Consider the following 20894-nt stretch of genomic DNA (forward strand, 5'->3'; position numbering starts at 1 on the left):
ACAGGTGCTGTGCAGTATTCTAGCGGTGCACAGGTACTGCGCAGTATTCCAGCGCGGCACAGGTACTGTGCATTATTCTAGCGGTGCACAGGTACTGTGCAGTATTCCAGAGCGGCACAGGTACTGTGCAGTATTCTAGCGGTGCACAGGTACTGTGCAGTATTCCAGCGGGACACAGGTACTGTGCAGTATTCCAGCGCGGCACAGGTACTGTGCAGTATTCCAGCGCGGCACAGGTGCTGTGCAGTATTCTAGCGGGACACAGGTGCTGTGCAGTATTCTAGCGGTGCACAGGTACTGTGCAGTATTCCAGCGCGGCACAGGTACTGTGCAGTATTCCGGCGGGGAACAGGTACTGTGCAGTATTCCGGCGGGGAACAGGTACTGTGCAGTATTCCAGCGCGGCACAGGTACTGTGCAGTATTCCGGCGGGGAACAGGTACTGTGCAGTATTCCAGCGCGGCACAGGTACTGTGCAGTATTCCAGCGGGGAACAGGTACTGTGCATTATTCTAGCGGGGCACAGGTACTGTGCAGTATTCTAGCGGGGCACAGGTACTGTGCAGTATTCCAGCGGGGAACAGGTACTCTGCAGTATTCCAGCGGGACACAGGTACTGTGCAGTATTCTAGCGGGGCACAGGTACTGTGCAGTATTCCAGCGCGGCCCAGGTACTGTGCAGTATTCCAGCGGGGAACAGGTACTGTGCATTATTCTAGCGGGGCACAGGTACTGTGCATTATTCTAGCGGGGCACAGGTACTGTGCAGTATTCTAGCGGGGAACAGGTACTGTGCATTATTCTAGCGGGGCACAGGTACTGTGCAGTATTCTAGCGGGGCAAAGGTACTGTGCAGTATTCTAGCGGGGCACAGGTACTGTGCAGTATTCCAGCGGGGAACAGGTACTGTGCCGTACTCTAGCGGGGAACAGGTACTGTGCAGTATTCCAGCGGGGAACAGGTACTGTGCAGTATTCTAGCGGGGCACAGGTACTGTGCATTATTCTAGCGGGCCACAGGTACTGTGCAGTATTCTAGCGGGGAACAGGTACTGTGCAGTATTCCAGCGCGGCCCAGGTACTGTGCAGTATACTGGTGGGGCACAGTAACTGTGCAGTATTCTAGCGGGACACAGGTACAGTGCAGTACTCCAGCGGGGAACAGGTACTGTGCAGTATTCCAGCGCGGCCCAGGTACTGTGCAGTATTCTGGCGGGGCACAGGTACTGTGCAGTATTCCAGCGGGACACAGGTACTGTGCAGTATTCCAGCGGGACACAGGTACTGTGCAGTATTCCAGCGGGACACAGGTACTGTGCAGTATTCACTTTTATGTAAACTGCAGGGGCACAATGGAAATGCTGAACGACATTCCTGCATCTGAGTTGTTGGCCATCTTTGAAAAGAGGAGTTCCATTCTTCCGAGGTTAATGTCCGTGTGAGTTACACAGAAAGCAATGCAATTAAACACGTCAATGTGTTCTTTAGAACGACGATAAAAAAGTATTTCAAACAAAATATCATCAAAACGTAAAGCCTACAAACGTGTTTTTCATCGGAGAGAAGTCTGGCATTTTGAAAGCAGGGCAGAGCGTATTTCTTCTAAATTCATTTCTTTTTGAGATGTGATGGGATATCAAGGCGGAATAGCTTGGCCACCTCTCCATTCTGAGGAAGTGTCTACTCAGATCCCACACTGACCAAGCTCTCCCCTCCTACACAGTAGAACTAGATATACCCGCAGGAAGGACACTATCATATTTAACTGACAATTGATCATAGAAAGACTGACCAGTTGGCATGGAGCTCATCAATGTAACGGTATTTGAAGGAAGATGTTGATGCAGACTCTCAGTCTATTTCTCCCTTTCTCCCTCCACCCGCCCCCCCCCCCCCCCCATTCCTCCCAACCCCCTCCCCTCCCAAATCTGCTCACTCTCTGACCCCTTAGAGTCATCGCGGTGTACAGCACAGAAAAGGCCCATTGAGTCAGTGCCAGTCAAAAACTACCTACCTAATTATTCTAATCTCATTTTTCAGCACCTGTCTGCTCTGGGATCGCAAGCGCACATCTAAATATTTCTTCAATGTTCTGAGGGTGTCTGTCTCCAGCCCCCTTCCAGGCAGCGAGTTCCAAACTCTCACATCCCCTATAAAACTCCTGCCCATAACCTTAAATCTCTGCCCCCTGGTCACTGACCCCTCCACCAAGGGGAAAAGTTTGTTCCTGTCTACTCTATCTACGTCCCTCATAATTTTATACATTTCAGAGATTTGGAGTGAAATTTACAGCTGATGATGTTTAGAGGCATCTGCTGCCTTGTTCTAGATGGTAGTAGTTGTGGGTTTGGAAGGTGCTGCCTAAGGAGCCTTGGTGAGTTCCTGCAGTGCATCTTGTAGACGGTACACACGGCTGCCATTGTGTGTCGGTGATGGAGGGAGTAAATGTATGTGGAAGGGGTGCCAATCAGGTGGGCAGCCTTTATTAATGTTGTATGTATTTTGTAGCATGTGATGAATCATGTGGGGCAGCACGGTAGCACAAGTGGATAGCACTGTGGCTTCACAGCGCCAGGGTCCCAGGTTCAATTCCCCGCTGGGACACTGTCTGTGCGGAGTCTGCACGTTCTCCTCGTGTCTGCGTAGGTTTCCTCCGGTTTCCTCCCACACTCCAAAGATGTGCAGGTTTGGTGGATCCGTGATAAATTGCCCTCAGTGTCCAAAAAAGGTTAGGAGGGGTCATTGGGTTGTGGGGATAGGGTGGAAGTGAGGGCTTAAGTGGGTCGGTGCAGACTCGATGGGCCGAATGGCCTCCTTCTGCACTGTATGTTCTATGAATATGACGACCTGATTACCACAAGTTTGGCGTGCATTGAAATGGACAACATTGAACTAGATATTTATTTGTTGAGAGAAGATGGAGGGGACAGAGTTCATCTGAATATATGAAAAAGACCAAAGGAAAGAACATCTTGTCCTGTACAGCTGTGTTGTAACTAGGAAAGAACTGCCAATGATCACCACACAACAATAGCCAGGTAATCTCTCAGGAGAGACAGATTTTAAATGCCAGAGCCAATTCAGGGAATGAAAGCGTTCCAACAAATTCCTTTCTGTCCCCAAAAGTTGATTATAAATGGGTCTCAGGAGATCACAATGACCTTGAGGTACATCATCCAACATAGATCTGTATTTTTACACAATTTCAGTATTCCATAGAAACCCATTTGCAGCAAAACTGCATCACTACACAAGCCATTTCTTCAGACATGTAGATTTATTTTGTTGTTTACTTTAATCATTTGTATTTCTAATATATTTTATGATTGTTTTGGTTTTGCCCTTTCCATTCTGAAAGAAGTAAAATTTTTCACAAGTGTCTGTGGGTTCCTGAGGCCATCGGGATGTTCCAAAGGTGGGCACGAGAATGCTCCGAAGGTGGGCACGAGAATGTTCCGAAGGTGGGCACGAGAATGTTCCGAAGGTGGGCACAAGGATGTTCCGAAGGTGGGCACGAGAATGTTCCGAAGGTGGGCACAAGGATGTTCCGAAGGTGGGCACGAGAATGTTCCGAAGGTGGGCACGAGGATATTCCGAAGGTGGGCACGAGGATGTTCAGAAGGTGGGCACGAGGATGTTCAGAAGGTGGGCACGAGGAGTTGGTTTCGCTCAAAATGGAATGTTAAATTCAGAGTTTCTCTGACATTAAATTACATTTGCTCGGAATTATGAGCCTAGCATATATGAGGATATTTACATTTTTCCTGTTGACTATATTATTTAGTTTCAGTTCCTGCACAAAGCTATGGGGCGGGATTCTCCGTAGTCCCATGCCGAAATCGGGATCGGCGATCGGGCGGAGAATGGACGCCGGGACCGGGGCAGATGCCGGTTTGACGGCGGTTTGCGATACACAGCCCCCTGCAAACCAGCGCCATTGGGATGTGCGCCGGGCGCAGTTGCAAGGCCATTCGTACGTCATCAGCTGGCTCACCTGCAATGCTCCGCCCTCGATGGGCCAAGTTCCCAACGGCGGGGGCCGCGTGCGGTCTCAGCGGTCGGGAACCCAGCGTGCCGGCTGCCGACGGTGTCCAGTGCAGCCACACTTGTCCGGGATCCGTGCCGCTGGCCAGGGGTTCTGCTCGGGCTGGGAGGACTGGTGGGGGGTGGCCAGGGGGTGGCCAGGGGGTGGGCTGTGGGGTCGGGGTGGGCAGGTTAGGGTTCGAGCACGGCCAGTGCCATGTTTTCCAGCGTGACCAGTGCAGGCCGTCAGCCCTGAGCATGTGCAGCCCGGGACCCGGCTATTCTCCAGCCGTTTTCCACGATCTAGCCCCTGGAATCGGTGAGGGGTTCACGCTGATCTCCCGCGGATTCTCTGTTGGCTCCGGCACTCAGCCGCTGGAACGGAGAATTCTGCTCATTATTTTTGGAGTCCAAATCGATAAAATCTATAATTAGAATTGGTGCTTTTATCAGTAAATTATCCACAATAGAGAATTTAAGATGTGTACTCAAGCCGAATGGAGATACAAGGGCCATAGGCAGGATTCTCTGATCCTGAGGCTGTGTGTTGACACCGTCGGAATCGCGACGCCAGGATCAGCAATTCTGGCCCCGAGAGGGGGCCAGCCGGGCGCAGGAGCGGTTCGCACCGCACCAGCTGCTTATCCGGCCGTGGAATGGGCGCCGGGGGATGCGATTATGTGCAGTGGGTCCGGCGCGAACCCGCGCATGCGCAGTCTCTCCCTTGTCCGCGCCGGCCCCGACCCAACATGGCGCAGGAGTACAGGCACCGGCGCGGATTAAAGGAGGCCGGGAGACAGAGAGGCCGGCCCGCCGATCGGTGGGTCCCGATCGCGGGCCAGGCCACATCAGAGGCAACCCCCCCGGGGTCGGACCCCGCCTCACCCCCCCCCCCCCCCCCCACAGGCCGCCACCCGACCCTTCAACGCCGAGGTCCCGCCCGCTCAGAGCAGGTTAGAATGGTGCCGGCGGGACTCGTTTTTTTTTATGGCCGCTCGGCCCATCCGGGCCGGAGAATCGGCGCTGACCACGCCGGCCCCAATTGTGCCGATTCTCCGGCGAAGACGCTCTGCGGAGAATCACGTCCCGGCGTCAGGGCGCGATTCGCACCGTTCCCCCGGCGATTCTCTGACCCGGTGCGGGGTCGGAGAATCCCGCCCATATATCCTAATTTCTTACTTCAAACCAGGAGTGACCTGGCCTCGAGTGCGACTGTTCAGCAAGAAAGTCAGATTGAAAAATATCAGCAGCAAAATAGCCCCACATGTCGCTGCACACATTCCCAAAATATATAAACCTGAATCTGTGCAAAGTTTACAAAAAGACTGCTCGAGTCCCAGACTCTAAATGAGCTGACGATCAGGCTGGGATACGTACAGAGCTGATAGGCAGCAGGCACATTGGATCATTAATGTGAGAAAACCCCAGCTCGGAAAGGGTTACTTTAACAAAAAAGGGGCACAATTGGTTTAATGAATTAAATCTGTCACAGAGGGACTAAGAGTAGGATTGACATATTGCCAAACATAACTACCAAGTGCTCCCGAGTGATGTGCTTCTGCTGTCAGCTTTGCCCATCTGCCTGATATTTCCTCATTCAATGCTCACATGAATATTTACCACTGCTGTTGAGGATCTCCGACTGAGGGTTTATGCTGCTCACCGACTGAACAGCAACACCTTCATTAAGAGGAAAGGTGTCAATACCAGAAATCTCAAATCACTCCTACCTTTTGGCAGTGGGGAAATATCTGGAACACGAGAAGCCATCCCAAGCACAGTAGGGGTCCCTGGCAAGGCAGCATTCCGCACAGGCTTTTCCATAAACATCACAGCGATGCAAGGGAAGCTGAGACACGCCAGCAGCGGAGCCAGTATACAGCTGTTGCTGAGAACAAAACAAGAAATATTGACCTGGGATAATTGCAGTGGATAGAAAGAGATAATTCATCACAGCTGAGCAGAAGATGTCTGTTATTTTACTACACTTGTGCTTATTTTTAGGTCCAACAGCAAAGATGCATCAGTCAATCCATTTTCACCATTCGAATTGTGCAAATATTCTGTTATATTTTTCCATGTGTTGCACAAATTTAAGGGAGATGGTCCACACGGAATCGGAGCTTCAAGTTACAAAATCTGTTGTAAAACATATCTTCAATTTCACCATTGTATTTGCCTCCTTATTTGTAGAATTAGTAGCAAAATAAAGAACAACAGCTTGAAGGAGTTGGAATAATTTCAGAATATTCAGCCAATATCCATGGGTTTGCTCAATGAATCTTTGCAGTAACCAGTGCCTTCAGCCATTCCTTGATGTCATGTGGAGTAAAGTGAACTGGCTGAAGGCTGACAACTGTGATACTGGGGACGCCTGGAGGAGGCCGAGATGGATCATCCACTCGGCAATACTAGCTGAAGGTTGTGTGAATGCTTCAGTTTTATCTTTTGCACTGATATGCTGGGTTCACTGTCATTGAGACTGGGGATATTTGTGGCACATCCTCCTCCTGTGAGTTGTTTAATTGCCCACCAACATTCACGGCTGGATGGGGCAAGGCTGCAGAGCTTCGATCAATGTTATTGTTTGTGGAATTTCTTAGCTCTATCGATTGTTAGGAAAATGAAGGGGATTTTAAGGGATTTTTATTTATATTGGTAAACATTAGCAATAAAGTATAGTTTTAAGCAGGGTTAATTTAATGTTTCTGTGACTGGAAGGAGAAAACCTAGAGTTAGTTATATGCTGAACAAAAGTGTTTGTATGCTTGGGGATTGGTTAAGTTCCAACTGTGTTTCTATTGAGCTTAGAGAGGGCTACAGTGTGAAGGATGAATAAATCAGCAGTGGTGGCTTAGCAACTGGGGCCTTGTAAGGTAGAGACGCTTTTAAGTTTTAGCTTAGCTAGAGAGGTAAGTCTTTTTCTCAGCAGAAAGCATTTAACTTCTTTTGATGTGGTGAGGACCTGTCAACCATAGCGAAATGTTTAAACATTGTGGTTAGCATCACAGCAGTGTACTTAAGATGTTTTCAAGGAGGAAGGGAAATGAAGATAAACAATCCAGACACTATCTGGAAGTTATTACACTGTCAATTGCAGCCTACTAAAAACTATTTATCTTTAAAAGTAAATAGAAGCCTCACAGATCAAATGATTCAAGAGGGTTTAAAGCCTTGTGATGTGTTTTGGATTTTTATGAAGTAGCAGCTGCTGTTTTCAACATTTCTGTCTGAGGCAGCAGATGTAAGGGACAGGTAAGTGAAAAAGCAGTGATTTTTCACTGTTTCTGCCTGGGCTGTTCTTTAGCTTCAAGGCATTGGAACCGGTTCTGGGGGAGGTGGGACCAGTACAAACCGGACGGTCTGCACCTGGGCACGACTGGAACCGATGTCCTAGGGGGGGAGGGGGGGGGTGTTTGCTAGAGCTGTTGGGGAGGGTTTAAACTAATGTGACAGGGGGATGGGAACCGATGCAGGAATTTGGAAGGTAGTAAAACAGGGACAGAAACAAAAGGCAGTAAGGGGGAAAGTGTAAGGCAGAGAACCCATAGTCAAAAATCAATAAGGGCGACAGTACAAGGTACAGTGACTGAGGGGAGCTCAGTGAATAGGCCCAGTAATACTGAAAAGAATAAAATGGGAAGTAAAAACATTAATGGTAAGCGACACAGCAGGTTGGTACATGAAGATATGGGTTCATCGACGAGGAAAATTAGGAGAAAAGTTAAGAGGAAATATAACTTAGGAGAGGTTACTGATCGAGGTGTTAAGATTCAAAATAGAGGTAAAAAAGCCAACATAAGTGTACTTTACCTGAATGCTCGTAGTATTCGGAATAAGGTAAATGAGTTGATGGCGCAAATCATCGTGAATGACTATGATTTAGTGGCCATTACTGAAACATGGTTAAAGGATGGTCACGGCTGGGAGTTAAATATCCGAGGGTATCAAACAATTCGGAGGCTGGTTTAGCACTCTGGGCTAAATCGCTGGCTTTTAAAGCAGACCAAGGCAGGCCAGACGCACGGTTCAATTCCCGTACCAGCCTCCCCGAACAGGCGCCGGAATGGGGCGACTAGGGGCTTTTCACAGTAACTTCATTGAAGCCTACTTGTGACAATAAGCGATTTTAATTTCAAGGACAGAGTGGATGGTAAGGGAGGTGGTGTAGCTCTGTTATTTAAAGATGACATCCGGGCAATAGTAAGGGATGACATCGGTGCTATGGAGGATAAGGTTGAATCCATTTGGGTGGAAATCAGGAATAGTAAGGCGAAAAAGTCACTGATAGGAGGAGTCTATCGGCCACCAAATAGTAACATTATGGTGGGGCAGGCAATAAACAAAGAAATAACGGATGCATGTAGAAATGGTACAGCAGTTATCATGGGGGATTTAAATCTACATGTCGATTGGTTTAACCAGGTCGGTCAAGGCAGCCTTGAGGAGGAGTTTATAGAATGTATCCACGATAGTTTCCTAAAACAGTATGTAATGGAACCTATGAGGGAACAAGCGGTCCTAGATCAGGTCCTGTGTAATGAGACAGGATTGATTCATGATCTCATAGTTAGGGATCCTCTTGGAAGGAGCGATCACAATATGGTGGAATTTAAAATACAGATGGAGGGTGAGAAGGTGAAATCAAACACTAGTGTCTTGTGCTTAAACAAAGGAGATTACAATGGGATGAGAGAAGAACTAGCTAAGGTAGACTGGGAGCAAAGACTTTATGGTGAAACAGTTGAGGAACAGTGGAGAACCTTCCAAGCGATTTTTCACAGTGCTCAACAAAGGTTTATACCAACAAAAAGGAAGGACAGCAGAAAGAGGGAAAATCGACCATGGATATCTAAGGAAATAAGGGAGAGTATCAAATTGAAGGAAAAAGCATACAAAGTGGCAAAGATTAGTGGGAGACTAGAGGACTGGGAAATCTTTAGGGGGCAACAGAAAGCTACTAAAAAAGCAATAAAGAAGAGTCAGATAGAGTATGAGCATAAACTTGCTCAGAATATAAAAACAGATAGTAAAAGTTTCTACAAATATATAAAACAAAAAAGAGTGGCTAAGGTAAATATTGGTCCTTTAGAGGATGAGAAGGGATATTTACTAATGGGAGATGAGGAAATGGCTGAGGAACTGAACAGGTTTTTTGGGTCAGTCTTCACAGTGGAAGACACAAATAACATGCCAGTGACTGATGGAAATGAGGCTATGACAGGTGAGGACCTTGAGAGGATTGTTATCACTAAGAAGGTAGTGATGGGCAAGCTAATGGTGCTAAAGGTAGGCAAGTCTCCTGGCCCTGATGGAATGCATCCCAGAGTGCTAAAAGAGATGGCTAGGGAATTTGCAAATGCACTTGTGATAATTTACCAAAATTCACTAGACTCTGGGGTGGTCCCGGCGGATTGGAAATTAGCAAACGTGAAACCACTGTTTATAAAATGAGGTAGGCAGAAAGCGGGTAATTATTGGCCAGTGAGCTTAACTTCGGTAGTAGGGAAGATGCTGGAATCTATCATCATGGAAGAAATAGCGAGGTACCTGGATGGAAATTGCCCCATTGGACAGATGCAACATGGGTTCATAAACGGCAGGTCGTGCCGAACTAATTTAGTGGAATTTTTTGAGGACATTACCAGTGCGGTAGATAACGGGGAGCCAATGGATGTGGTATATCTGGATTTCCAGGAAGCCTTTGACAAGGTGCCACACAAAAGGTTACTGCATAAGATAAAGATGCATGGCATTAAGGGTAAAGTAGTAGCATGGGTAGAGGATTGGTTAATTAATAGAAAGCAAAGAGTGGGGGTTAATGGGTGTTCCTCTGGTTGGCAATCAGTAGCTAGTGGTGTCCCTCAGGGATCAGTGTTGGGCCCACAATTGTTCACAATTTACATAGATGATTTGGAGTTGGGGACCAAGGGCAATATGTCCAAATTTGCAGACGACACTAAGATGAGTGGTAAAGCAAAAAGTGCAGAGGATACTGGAAGTCTGCAGAGGGATTTGGATAGGCTAAGTGAATGGGCTAGGGTCTGGCAGGTGGAATACAATGTTGACAAATGTGAGGTTATCCATTTTGGTAAGAATAACAGCAAAAGAGATTATTATTTAAATGATAAAATATTAAAATATGTTGCTGTGCAGAGAGACCTGGGTGTGCTAGTGCACGAGTCGCAAAAAGTTGGTTTACAGGTGCAACAGGTGATTAAGAAGGCAAATGGAATTTTGGCCTTCATTGCTAGAGGGATGGAGTTTAAGACTAGGGAGGTTATGCTGCAATTGTATAAGGTGTTATTGAGGCCACACCTGGAGTATTGTGTTCAGTTTTGGTCTCCTTTCCAGAGAAAACTAGGTTAATCCCAGTGCTGAAGGAGTTGGATTACGAGGAGAGGTTGAGTAGACTGGGACTGTACTCGTTGGAATTCAGAAGGATGAGGGGGGATCTTATAGAAACATATAAGATTATGAAGGGAATACACAGGATAGATTCGGGCAGGTTGTTTCCACTGGCGCGTGAAAGCAGAACTAGGGGGCATAGCCTCAAAATAAGGGGAAGTAGATTTAGGACTGAGTTTAGGAGGAACTTCTTCACCCAAAGGGTTGTGAATCTATGGAATTCCTTGCCCAGTGAAGCAGTAGAGGCTCCTTCATTAAATGTTTTTAAGATAAAGATAGATAGTTTTTTGAAGAATAAAGGGATTAAGGGTTATGGTGTTCGGGCCGGAAAGTGGAGCTGAGTCCATGAAAGATCAGCCATGATCTCATTGAATGGTGGAGCAGGCTCGAGGGGCCAGATGGCCGACTCCTGCTCCTAGTTCTTATGTTCTTATGATTTGTATTGTGGATGAGGGGACCCTCTGATCAACGTTGGCGGCAGCAATGTGAAAAATTTACCCCCTTGATCCATCGCAGGATCCACCATACCAGGGCCACGCTTGAAAATATTTGCACCAATCCACACCGGCGTGCAGTGTTTCGCACTGTTGCTTCACAGCGCCAGGGTCCCAGGTTTGATTCCCGCTTGGGTCACTGTCTGTGCAGAGTCTGCACATTCCCCCTGTGTCTGCGTGGGTTTCCTCCGGGTGCTCCGGTTTCCTCCCACAAGTCCCGAAAGACGTACTGTTAGGTAATTTTGACATTCTGAATTCTCCCTCTGTGTACCCGAACAGGCGCCGGAGTGTGGCGACTAGGATATTTTCATAACTTCATTGCAGTGTTAATGGAAGCCTTTTTGTGACAATAAACATTATTACTATTATCCCGGTTGAGAGTGTTGGAACATCACAGGTTGTGGAGAATTGGGGTTCCAGCCGGTAATAGGATGGAAATGGGTTGAGATTACCCATTTTCATCTTCCCATTGGCGTGGGGGGTATGGCTCGCTTCCCCCTCTGGTCGGGTCCAAAGCATTGGAATGGGATTGGTGCTGATCCCAGTTATTGCCTGACACCCGATTTGCCGTCAGATTGGGAACCCTGCTACCGGCAGTGAGCAGCGGAGAATCCACCCCGATGTTTTTTTTAATCAATTTCCTTTTTTTCATACCCTGAATGACAGAACACAATGGTCGCTAGATCTCAAATGTCCTCTTCATTCTACCTCACTAACTGTTAACTCCTTATTCATTCGAACTAAATCTGATATCTGCCCCTTGCGAGTTCTTTAATGTGTTGCTTTAAAAACAAGTTCCTCATAATTTCATTAAAGGGCAGCACGGTGGCGCAGTGGTTAGCACTGCGGCCTCACAGCGTGGAGGTCCCAGGTTCGATCCCGGCTCTGGGTCACTGTCCGTGTGGAGTTTGCACATTCTCCCCGTGTTTGCGGGGTTTCGCCCCCACAACCCAAAGATGTGCAGGCTAGGTGGGTTGGCCACGCTAAATTGCCCCTTAATTGGAAAAAATGAATTGGGTACTCAAAATTTATTTTTAAAAAAATAATAATTTCAATAAATATGCATGCACAGACTGTGTCTCCAGACAAAAACATTTAAATTCTTCAGGATTACTCAAAAGTCCTCAACTTTTCTCTCCCAGAAAACTGCCCCTGACCTGCCTTTAGATATTTGTGGCCATTTCTAATAATAAGGTTTCTCCTTGGCTGTTTTTAATTCTATCCAACTGTCATGATATCCACATCAGCATATCATGGTGCAATCACACACACACTGATGGACAGGCAGTTGGACTAATCAGCACACACATAACATCACAGCCAATCACCAGTGAGAGAGCACACGCACTATAAAACAGGGAACACCACAGTTCCCGCTCATTCTACCAGGAGATAGCTCAGAGCACAGAGCTCACAGCGTGCCACTCAGACATAGACCATGTGCTGAGTGCCTCACTAAGATAGTGATAGGGCTGGGTCCACAGGTTAGCTGGTGAAGCACGTACCCAAGCCAGCAGTTAGTAGTTACCGTAGTTAAGACAATAAAACAGAGTTGTACCATCTACAGCCGTGTTGGATCATTTGTGCATCAGAACACCCAACATGACATGATACCAGGAGTGGAAGCTATCCAGCGACTGTGAGACCTACCTGCACCCTTTCAGAAATCCGCCATCCTGCTCCCTGGACAACATCAGCCCGCCGCAGCCGCTCCGAATCGCTGGTAATCTCGGCGTAAACTGGAAGCTGTTTAAACAGCGCTTCCAGCTCTTCCTAGAAGCCACAGACAGGGAGAATGCATCGGACACCAGGAAGATCGCCCTCCTCCTCTCCAAGGCGGGGCAACACGCCATCCACATCTACAACTTCCTGGCATTTGCGGAAGGCGAGGACAAAACAAAATATAAGACGGTGCTTCTGATGTTCGAGGAACACTTCAGCGTGGAAGTCAATGAGAGCTTCGAGAGGTACCTATTCCAGCAGCGCCTGCAGGGTAAGGATGAGCCTTTCCAATCTTACTTGACACACCTCCGTATCCTCGGGCAGTCCTGCGGCTATGAGGCCACCTCCAACCCCATGATACGGGATCAGATAGTTTTTGGGGTCATCTCGGACACCCTACGCCAGCAGCTCCTTAAAATTAAGCGCCTCACCCCAGCGGCTGCCATCGAGACCTGCTTCCTCCATGAGAACGCGACCAGCCGGTACTCCCAAATCCAGGCAGCCGAAGCGGCATGAAAAATGAAAATTGGCACAGGTCCTACGAGGCGGAGCGGGTCCAGTCGATCCAGTTCCTCCCGGCCCGCGGCCCGGATGAGGGAGGCCATTTTGCTTGTACGCGCCAAAAGAGGGGACGTTGACGCAGAGGGACGCGATGCGCAGGCGCGCTCTACGCAGGACCGCACCGTGCATGCGCGTTGGTGCAACGAACCAGTTGGACCAGGCAGTTGGACCAACCAACACACACACAACATCACAGCCAATCACCAGTGAGAGCACAGGCACTATAAAACAGGGAACACCACAGTTCCCGCTCATTCTACCAGGAGATAGCTCAGAACACAGAGCTCACAGCGTGCCACTCAGACATACACCATGTACTGAGTGCCTCATTAAGATAGTGATAGGGCTGGGTCCACAGGTTATCTGGTGAAGCACGTACCCAAGCCAGCAGTTAGTCGTTACCGTAGTTAAGACAATAAAATAGAGTTGTACCATCTACAGCCGTGTTGGATCATTTTGTGCATCGGTACACCCAACACGACATCAACCACATCACATCCAGTTTCCAACTCCTTTTCTCTGTCGTCTTCCTGAAGATATTTAAAGGCAGGCTTTATGGAAAAAAATCACGCCATGTACCGATACTTATTTCAAATCTATAGATCACAGACAAACTCTGTCCGCTGAAGTCTCAGCTCAGTGGACACAATATTTATCTGGGTGTTTGCTTGAATTGATTTTGGATAAGAAACTGTTATTATTATAGACAATCAAATCTATCTGCAAAATGGAGATCGAAGTACAAACGTTAATGGGATTTAGCAAATCCTGTCTCTTCGAGGGACTGACCCTCAAACTGGGGTAACGGATTTGGTATTCGAAACGTGGTTAGCACCTCCGGTATTTTACTACATTAAAGGCACTATATAAATGCAGTTGTTTTTATTTGTGACATAGCTCTGGCGATGGTTACATCGGCTATAACCAGAGTAGTTCTATGCTCAATGAATCGCTGGCCTCTTTCTTCAATATCTGAAGCTTCAATGTTGCATTTTCTGCCAACAGCGATCAATTCCATTTCTTCCATTTCCCCAAAACAAACTAAATAACGTCAACAAGTTTCCTTCTCAGGAATCAGAAGTATTTTTCATTAGCTTTCTCAACATCCAATGTATTTACAATGCACCATTGAACTAAATCTCACCTGTTTGGTGGAAATTGCCATTGTTGTGATAGGTGTCAGCTCCTGGAAGATAAAAGTGAAAATGTCATTCGTTTGTGCTTTCATTTCTCATCAAATGTTGAAATATTGCACACAGGTCTGGAATTCCATCCCTGAGGTGGCTAATGGGAGTCAGGAACGTTTCTGGCTCAGCCAGTGTGCGTTGGAGAAAATGACTGCAAAAGCGGGATCTTCATCGCCAGGGGAAAGGTGTAGGCTCAAGAAAGATGCTAGAAGCAGCTACAGGGCTGCCGGGTGCCAAGGCAACTGTTGGACTTCATCCAGCACCTTCCAAACCCTCGATCCCCACCACCTCAACAGAAAAGGGCAGAAGATTACATGGGAACACCTGCAAGTTCCTCTCCAAGTCACTCACAATCCTGACCTGGAAATGCATCACCGTTCCTTCACACTGTCGCTGGGTCAAAATCCCAGAACAGCACAGTGGATGTACCTAAACCACAGGGACTACAGCGGTCCAAGAAGGCAGCTCACTATCACCTTCTCAAGGGGCAAATAGGAATGGGCAACAAAAACTGGTCTTCCAGCAGGGTCTACATCACAGGAATTTAAAAAAATTAAAATAAAAGCAGGAAGACCCTCAAAGGCTTAATCGTTACACCCCTCGTAGTCTGCATGCCCCATCCATGCTACCTCATGCCCTGCTTGTCAGACTATGTCCACACCCCTCCCTTGGCCCCTCGTGATCCCTGTGCCAAGTTATGCTCTTCCACACTAAGGATATTTAAGCAAAGACCTTTAATGTCCACAGATATTGCCGACCTTTTTGTTACTGCTTTCTTTTAAAAATAAATCTTTAAATTATCTATTTATCCAAAATTAAATTGTCTTGTTTAATGAAATCCTTGCAGTTGTGTAATAAATGTGTTCAATGATATCCGGCTCTGGGAATATGCAGCCTCATGGATAAATTTTATTTGGATATTCACACATCTGTTGGCGGGAGCAGGTGATCTTTGATCGGACACATTCGTTCTTAAGCATGCACCAATTCATCAGAAATCTCCGAGAGATCAGAGAAGTCAAGTTGTGAATAAAAATCTGAGATTATCAGGTTCTGTGATTGTAAAAATGCCAATCATTGTGCCACGGTTGGTGTGACCTTTGAGAGCAGCACATTGAAGTCAGAGCTGTGATGACAGATGGATTGCTGGAGCCGGTCGCAAGGACAAAGCTTTAGGTTAATGAAAGAATGAGAACTCTCACCCGCAACACTGCCAACTCCTCCAGTAGGACCTCTTCAAGGTCATGCCAAGTCTCTCGGGGAATAGACACCACCTTCAGAACTGTCCCCACATCTTAAAGAAATAACAATAAAAAGCAGGTTAATTTATTACTCTGTTCGCTTTTTACATTAAGTGTTATCTTATAGCTCTGTGTTTCATCGAGATTTATGAAGGGTGTTCATTACAATAGGCCAAATGCTTTTCTTAGATTAGCAAGATGAGCAATTTTCTTCATATACATGCTTCATAAATTTCTTTCCAGAAACTCTTTCCTCACCGTTGTTCTGCTGTCACTGTAACAATGAAATGACTCCCACAGTATATTCTTTATTACAAAAATTATACTGCAGCATAAATAGATGTCTGTACATAGATATATCATAAGATATAGGAGCAGAATTAGGCCACTCGGCCCATCGAGTCTGCTCCGCCATTCAATCATGGCTGATATTTTCTCATCCCCATTCTCCTGCCTTCTCCCCATAACCCCGATCCACTTATTAATCAAGAACCTATCTATCTGTCTTAAAGACACTCAGTGATTTGGCCTCCACAGCCTTCTGCGGCAAAGAGTTCCACAGATTCACCGCCCTCTTGCTGAAGAAATTCCTCCTCATCTCTGTTTTAAAGGATCGTCCCTTTAGTCTGAGATTGTGTCCTCTGGTTCTAGTTTTTCCTACAAGTGGAAACATCCTCTCCACGTCCACTCTATCCAGGCCTCGTAGTATCTCGTAAGTTTCAATACGATCCCCTCTCATCCTTCTAAACTCCAACTAGTACAGATCCAGAGTCCTCAACCGTTCCTCATATGACTATAATAGAATTTACAGTCCAGAAAGAGGCCATTCAGGCCATCGAGTCTGCACCGGCTCTTGGAAAGAGCACCCTACCCAAGGTCAACACCTTCACCCTATCCCCACAACCCAGTAACCCCACCCAACACTAAGGGCAATTTTGGACACTAAGGGCAATTTTGAACACTAAGGGCAATTTAGCATGGCCAATCCACCTAACCCGCACATCTTTGGACTGTGGGAGGAAACCGGAGCACCCGGAGGAAACCCACGCACACACGGGGAGGATGTGCAGACTCCGCACAGACAGTGACCCAAGCCGGAATCGAACCTGGGACCCTGGAGCTGTGAAGCAATTGTGCTATCCACAATGCTACCGCGCTACCCTTCAATCCAGCGATCATTCTTGTGAATCTCCCCTGGACCCTTTCCAAGGCCAGCACATCCTTTCTTAGATACGGGGCCCAAAACTGCTCACAATACTGCAAATGGGGTTAACAATAACTATTGAATTTACCATTTGAATATTCCAATGAACTTGATCTCATACCATTGAGGGAAGCATGGATAGAAATGCATTGTGGCAATAGTCGGTTATCAGCTTGGCTTCTGTGTTTAAATTCTGGAGTAAGATTTGAAATCATAACCTTCCCCATCATTAATAAGGATAGAATAAACTAAATGATGTGGTGGGAGGGGGAAAGAGAAGATTGGAAGATGGCTGAATCGCAGTCACACTTGTCAAACACCCAGGCTGCTAAATTAGACACTCCCCTCCCCACCCCTCTCCTCCTCCCAAAACAAATGGGGGGGGGGGGGGGGGGGGGGTTGGTTTGGGGCGGGGGGGGGGGGGGGGGGGGAGTTTACAATGTGCGATTGCTTCCGCTGCAAGCACCATGTTAAAATATCACTCACAACAACGGGAAACTGGGCACTGCAGAGTTCCATTCTGCACCAAGTGTTCCAGAGATTTTTTACTCTTTTATTTCCATTTTCGCTCCGTAAAGATGGTGTAGAATCCCACCAGCATTCCCCGCCAACATTCCCCGCCAACATTCCTCGCCAGCAATCCTCGGCAGCATTCCGCGCCAGCATTCCCCGCCAACATTCCTCGCCAGCATTCCCCGCCAACATTCCTCGCCACCATTTCTCGCCAGCAATCCTCGGCAGCATTCCGCGCCAGCATTCCCCGCCAACATCCCTCGCCAGCATTCCTCGCCAACATTCCTCGACACCATTCCTCGTCAGCATTCCTCGCCAGCATTCCCCGCCAACATTCCTCGACACCATTCCTCGTCAGCATTCCGCGCCAGCATTCCCCGCCAACATTCCTCGCCAGCATTCCCCGCCAACATTCCCCGCCAACATTCCCCGCCAACATTCCTCGCCAGCATTCCAGGCCAACATTCCTCGCCAGCATTCCTCGCCAGCATTCCGCGCCAGCATTCCCCGCCAACATTCCTCGCCAGCATTCCCCGCCAGCATTCCGCGCCAGCATTCCCCGCCAACATTCCTCGCCAACATGCCCCGCCAGCATTCCTCGCCAACATTCCGCGCCAGCATTCCCCGCCAACATTCATCGCCAGCATTCCTCGCCAGCATTCCCCGTCAGCATTCCACGCCAACATTCCTCGCCAGCATTCCCCGCCAGCATTCCTCGTCAACATTCCCTGCCAACATTCCTCGCCAGCATTCCTCACCAACATTCCCCGCCAACATTCCTCGCCAACATTCCTCGCCAGCATTCCGCGCCAACATGACGGACAGCATTCCTCGCCAACATTCCCCACCAACATTCCTCGCCAGCATTCCCGCCAGCATTCCCCGCCAGTATTCCTCGCCAACATTCCCCGCCAACATTCCTCGCCAGCATTCCGCGCCAGCATTCCGCGCCAACATTCCTCGACAGCATTCCGCGCCAACATTCCCCGCCAACATTCCCTGTCAACATTCCTCGCCAGCATTCCTCGCCAACATGCCCCGCCACCATTCCGCGCCAGCATTCCGCGCCAGCATTCCGCGGCAACATTCCCCGCCAACATTCCCCGCCAACATTCCTCGCCAACATTCCTCGCCAGCATTCCTCGCCAGCATTCCTCGCCAACATTCCTCGCCAACATGCCCCGCCAACATTCCCCGCCAGCATTCCGCGCCAACATTCCGCGCCAGCATTCCCCGCCAACATTCCTCGCCAGCATTCCTCGCCAACATGCCCCGCCAGCATTCCTCGCCAGCATTCCGCGCCAGCATTCCGCGCCAACATTCCCCGCCAACATTCCTCGCCAATCATTCCTCGCCAATCATTCCTCTCCAGCATTCCCCGCCAACATTCCTCACCAGCATTCCTCGCCAGCATTCCCCGCCAACATTCCTCGCCAGCATTCCCGCCAGCATTCCCCGCCAGCATTCCTCGCCAACATTCCCCGCCAACATTTCTCGCCAGCATTCCGCGCCAGCATTCCGCGCCAACATTCCTCGACAGCATTCCGCGCCAACATTCCCCGCCAACATTCCCTGTCAACATTCCTCGCCAGCATTCCTCGCCAACATGCCCCGCCAACATTCCGCGCCAGCATTCCGCGCCAGCATTCCGCAGCAACATTCCCCGCCAACATTCCCCGCCAACATTCCTCGCCAACATTCCCCGCCAACATTCCTCGCCAGCATTCCTCGCCAGCATTCCTTGCCAACATTCTCCGCCAACATTCCTCGCCAACATTCCCCGACAGCATTCCCCGCCAGCATTCCTCGCCAGCATTCCTCGCCAGCATTCCTCGCCAACATGCCCCGCCAACATGCCCCGCCAACATTCCCCGCCAACATTCCCCGCCAACATTCCTCGCCAGCATTCCTCGCCAGCATTCCTCGCAAACATTCCTCGCCAGCATTCCTCGCCAGCATTCCCGCCAACATTCCTCGCCAGCATTCCTCGCCAGCATTCCTCGCCAACATTCCTCGACAGAAATCCCCACCAGCATTCCCCGCCAACATTCCTCGCCAGCATTCCCCGCCAGCATTCCTCGCCGACATTCCTCGCCGACATTCCTCGCCAACATTCCCCGCCAGCATTCCCCGCCAGCATTCCCCGCCAGCATTCCCCGCCAACATTCCCTGCCAGCATTCCCCGCCAACATTCCCCGCCAGCATTCCTCACCAGCATTCCCCGCCAGCATTCCCCACCAGCATTCCCCTCCAGCATTCACCGCCAGCATTTCCCGCCAGCATTCCCCACCAGCATTCCCCGCCAACATTCCTTGCCAGCATTCCCCGCCAGCATTCCCCGCCAGCATTCCCCGCCAACGTTCCACGTCAATGTTCCACGTCAATGTTCCACGTCAATGTTCCACGCCAACATTCCACGCCAGCATTCCCCGCCAACATTCCCCGCCAGCATTCCCCGCCAGCATTCCCCGCCAGCATTCCCCACCAACATTCCCCGCCAACGTTCCACGTCAACGTTCCACGCCAACGTTCCACGCCAGCATTCCCCGCCAGCATTCCCCGCCAGCATTCTCCGCCAGCATTCTCCGCCAACGTTCCCCGCCAACGTTCCACGCCAACGTTCCACGCCAACATTCCCCGCCAGCATTCCCCGCCAGCATTCCCCGCCAGCATTCCCCGCCAGCATTCCCTGCCAGCATTCCCCGCGAGCATTCCCCGCCAACATTCCCCGCCAGCATTCCCCGCCAACATTCCACGCCAACATTCCACGCCAACGTTCAACGCCAACATTCCACGCCAACGTTCCACGCCAACATTCCTCGCCAGCATTCCCCGCCAACATTCCCCGCCAGCATTCCCCACCAACATTCCCCGGCAGCATTCCCCGCCAGCATTCCTCGCCAACATGCCCCGCCAACATGCCCCGCCAACATTCCCCGCCAACATTCCTCGCCAGCATTCCTCGCCAGCATTCCTCGCCAACATTCCTCGCCAGCATTCCTCGACAGCATTCCCGCCAACATTCCCCGGCAGCATTCCTCGCCAGCATTCCTCGCCAGCATTCCTCGCCAACATTCCTCGACAGCATTCCCCACCAGCATTCCCCGCCAACATTCCTCGCCAGCATTCCCCGCCAGCATTCCTCGCCAACATTCCTCGCCAACATTCCCCGCCAACATTCCTCGCCAACATTCCCCGCCAGCATACCCCACCAGCATTCCCCGCCTGCATTCCCCGCCAACATTCCCTGCCAGCATTCCCCGCCAACATTCCCCGCCAGCATTCCTCACCAGCATTCCCCGCCAGCATTCCCCACCAGCATTCCCCACCAGCATTCCCCGCCAACATTCCTCGCCAGCATTCCCCGCCAGCATTCCGCGCCAGCATTCCCCGCCAACGTTCCACGTCAATGTTCCACGGCAACATTCCACGCCAGCATTCCCCGCCAACATTCCCCGCCAGCATTCCCTGCCAGCATTCCCCGCCAGCATTCCCCGCCAACGTTCCCCGCCAACGTTCCACGTCAACGTTCCACGCCAACG

At 49.5% G+C, this 20894-nt stretch overlaps 1 protein-coding gene across 2 annotated transcripts in view; it reads right to left on the reverse strand.

Annotated features, from left to right (window-relative positions):
* Positions 1 to 20894, reverse strand: part of sema3ab (sema domain, immunoglobulin domain (Ig), short basic domain, secreted, (semaphorin) 3Ab) — a 597101-nt gene that overhangs the window by 64892 nt on the left and 511315 nt on the right. Inside the window, exons 13-15 of one of the 2 annotated variants that reach the window (XM_072470939.1) lie at positions 15597 to 15688; positions 14352 to 14393; positions 5753 to 5904 (exon numbers count right to left, since the gene is read on the reverse strand). In XM_072470939.1, coding sequence (XP_072327040.1) covers positions 5753 to 5904; positions 14352 to 14393; positions 15597 to 15688 — 286 coding nt within the window. Of the gene's footprint in view, positions 1 to 5752; positions 5911 to 14351; positions 14394 to 15596; positions 15689 to 20894 lie in introns of both variants that reach the window. The other variant, XM_072470937.1, reaches the window with a different exon arrangement.

Source organism: Scyliorhinus torazame, chromosome 13 (assembly GCF_047496885.1).
Source record: "Scyliorhinus torazame isolate Kashiwa2021f chromosome 13, sScyTor2.1, whole genome shotgun sequence".
Lineage (NCBI taxonomy): Eukaryota > Metazoa > Chordata > Chondrichthyes > Carcharhiniformes > Scyliorhinidae > Scyliorhinus > Scyliorhinus torazame.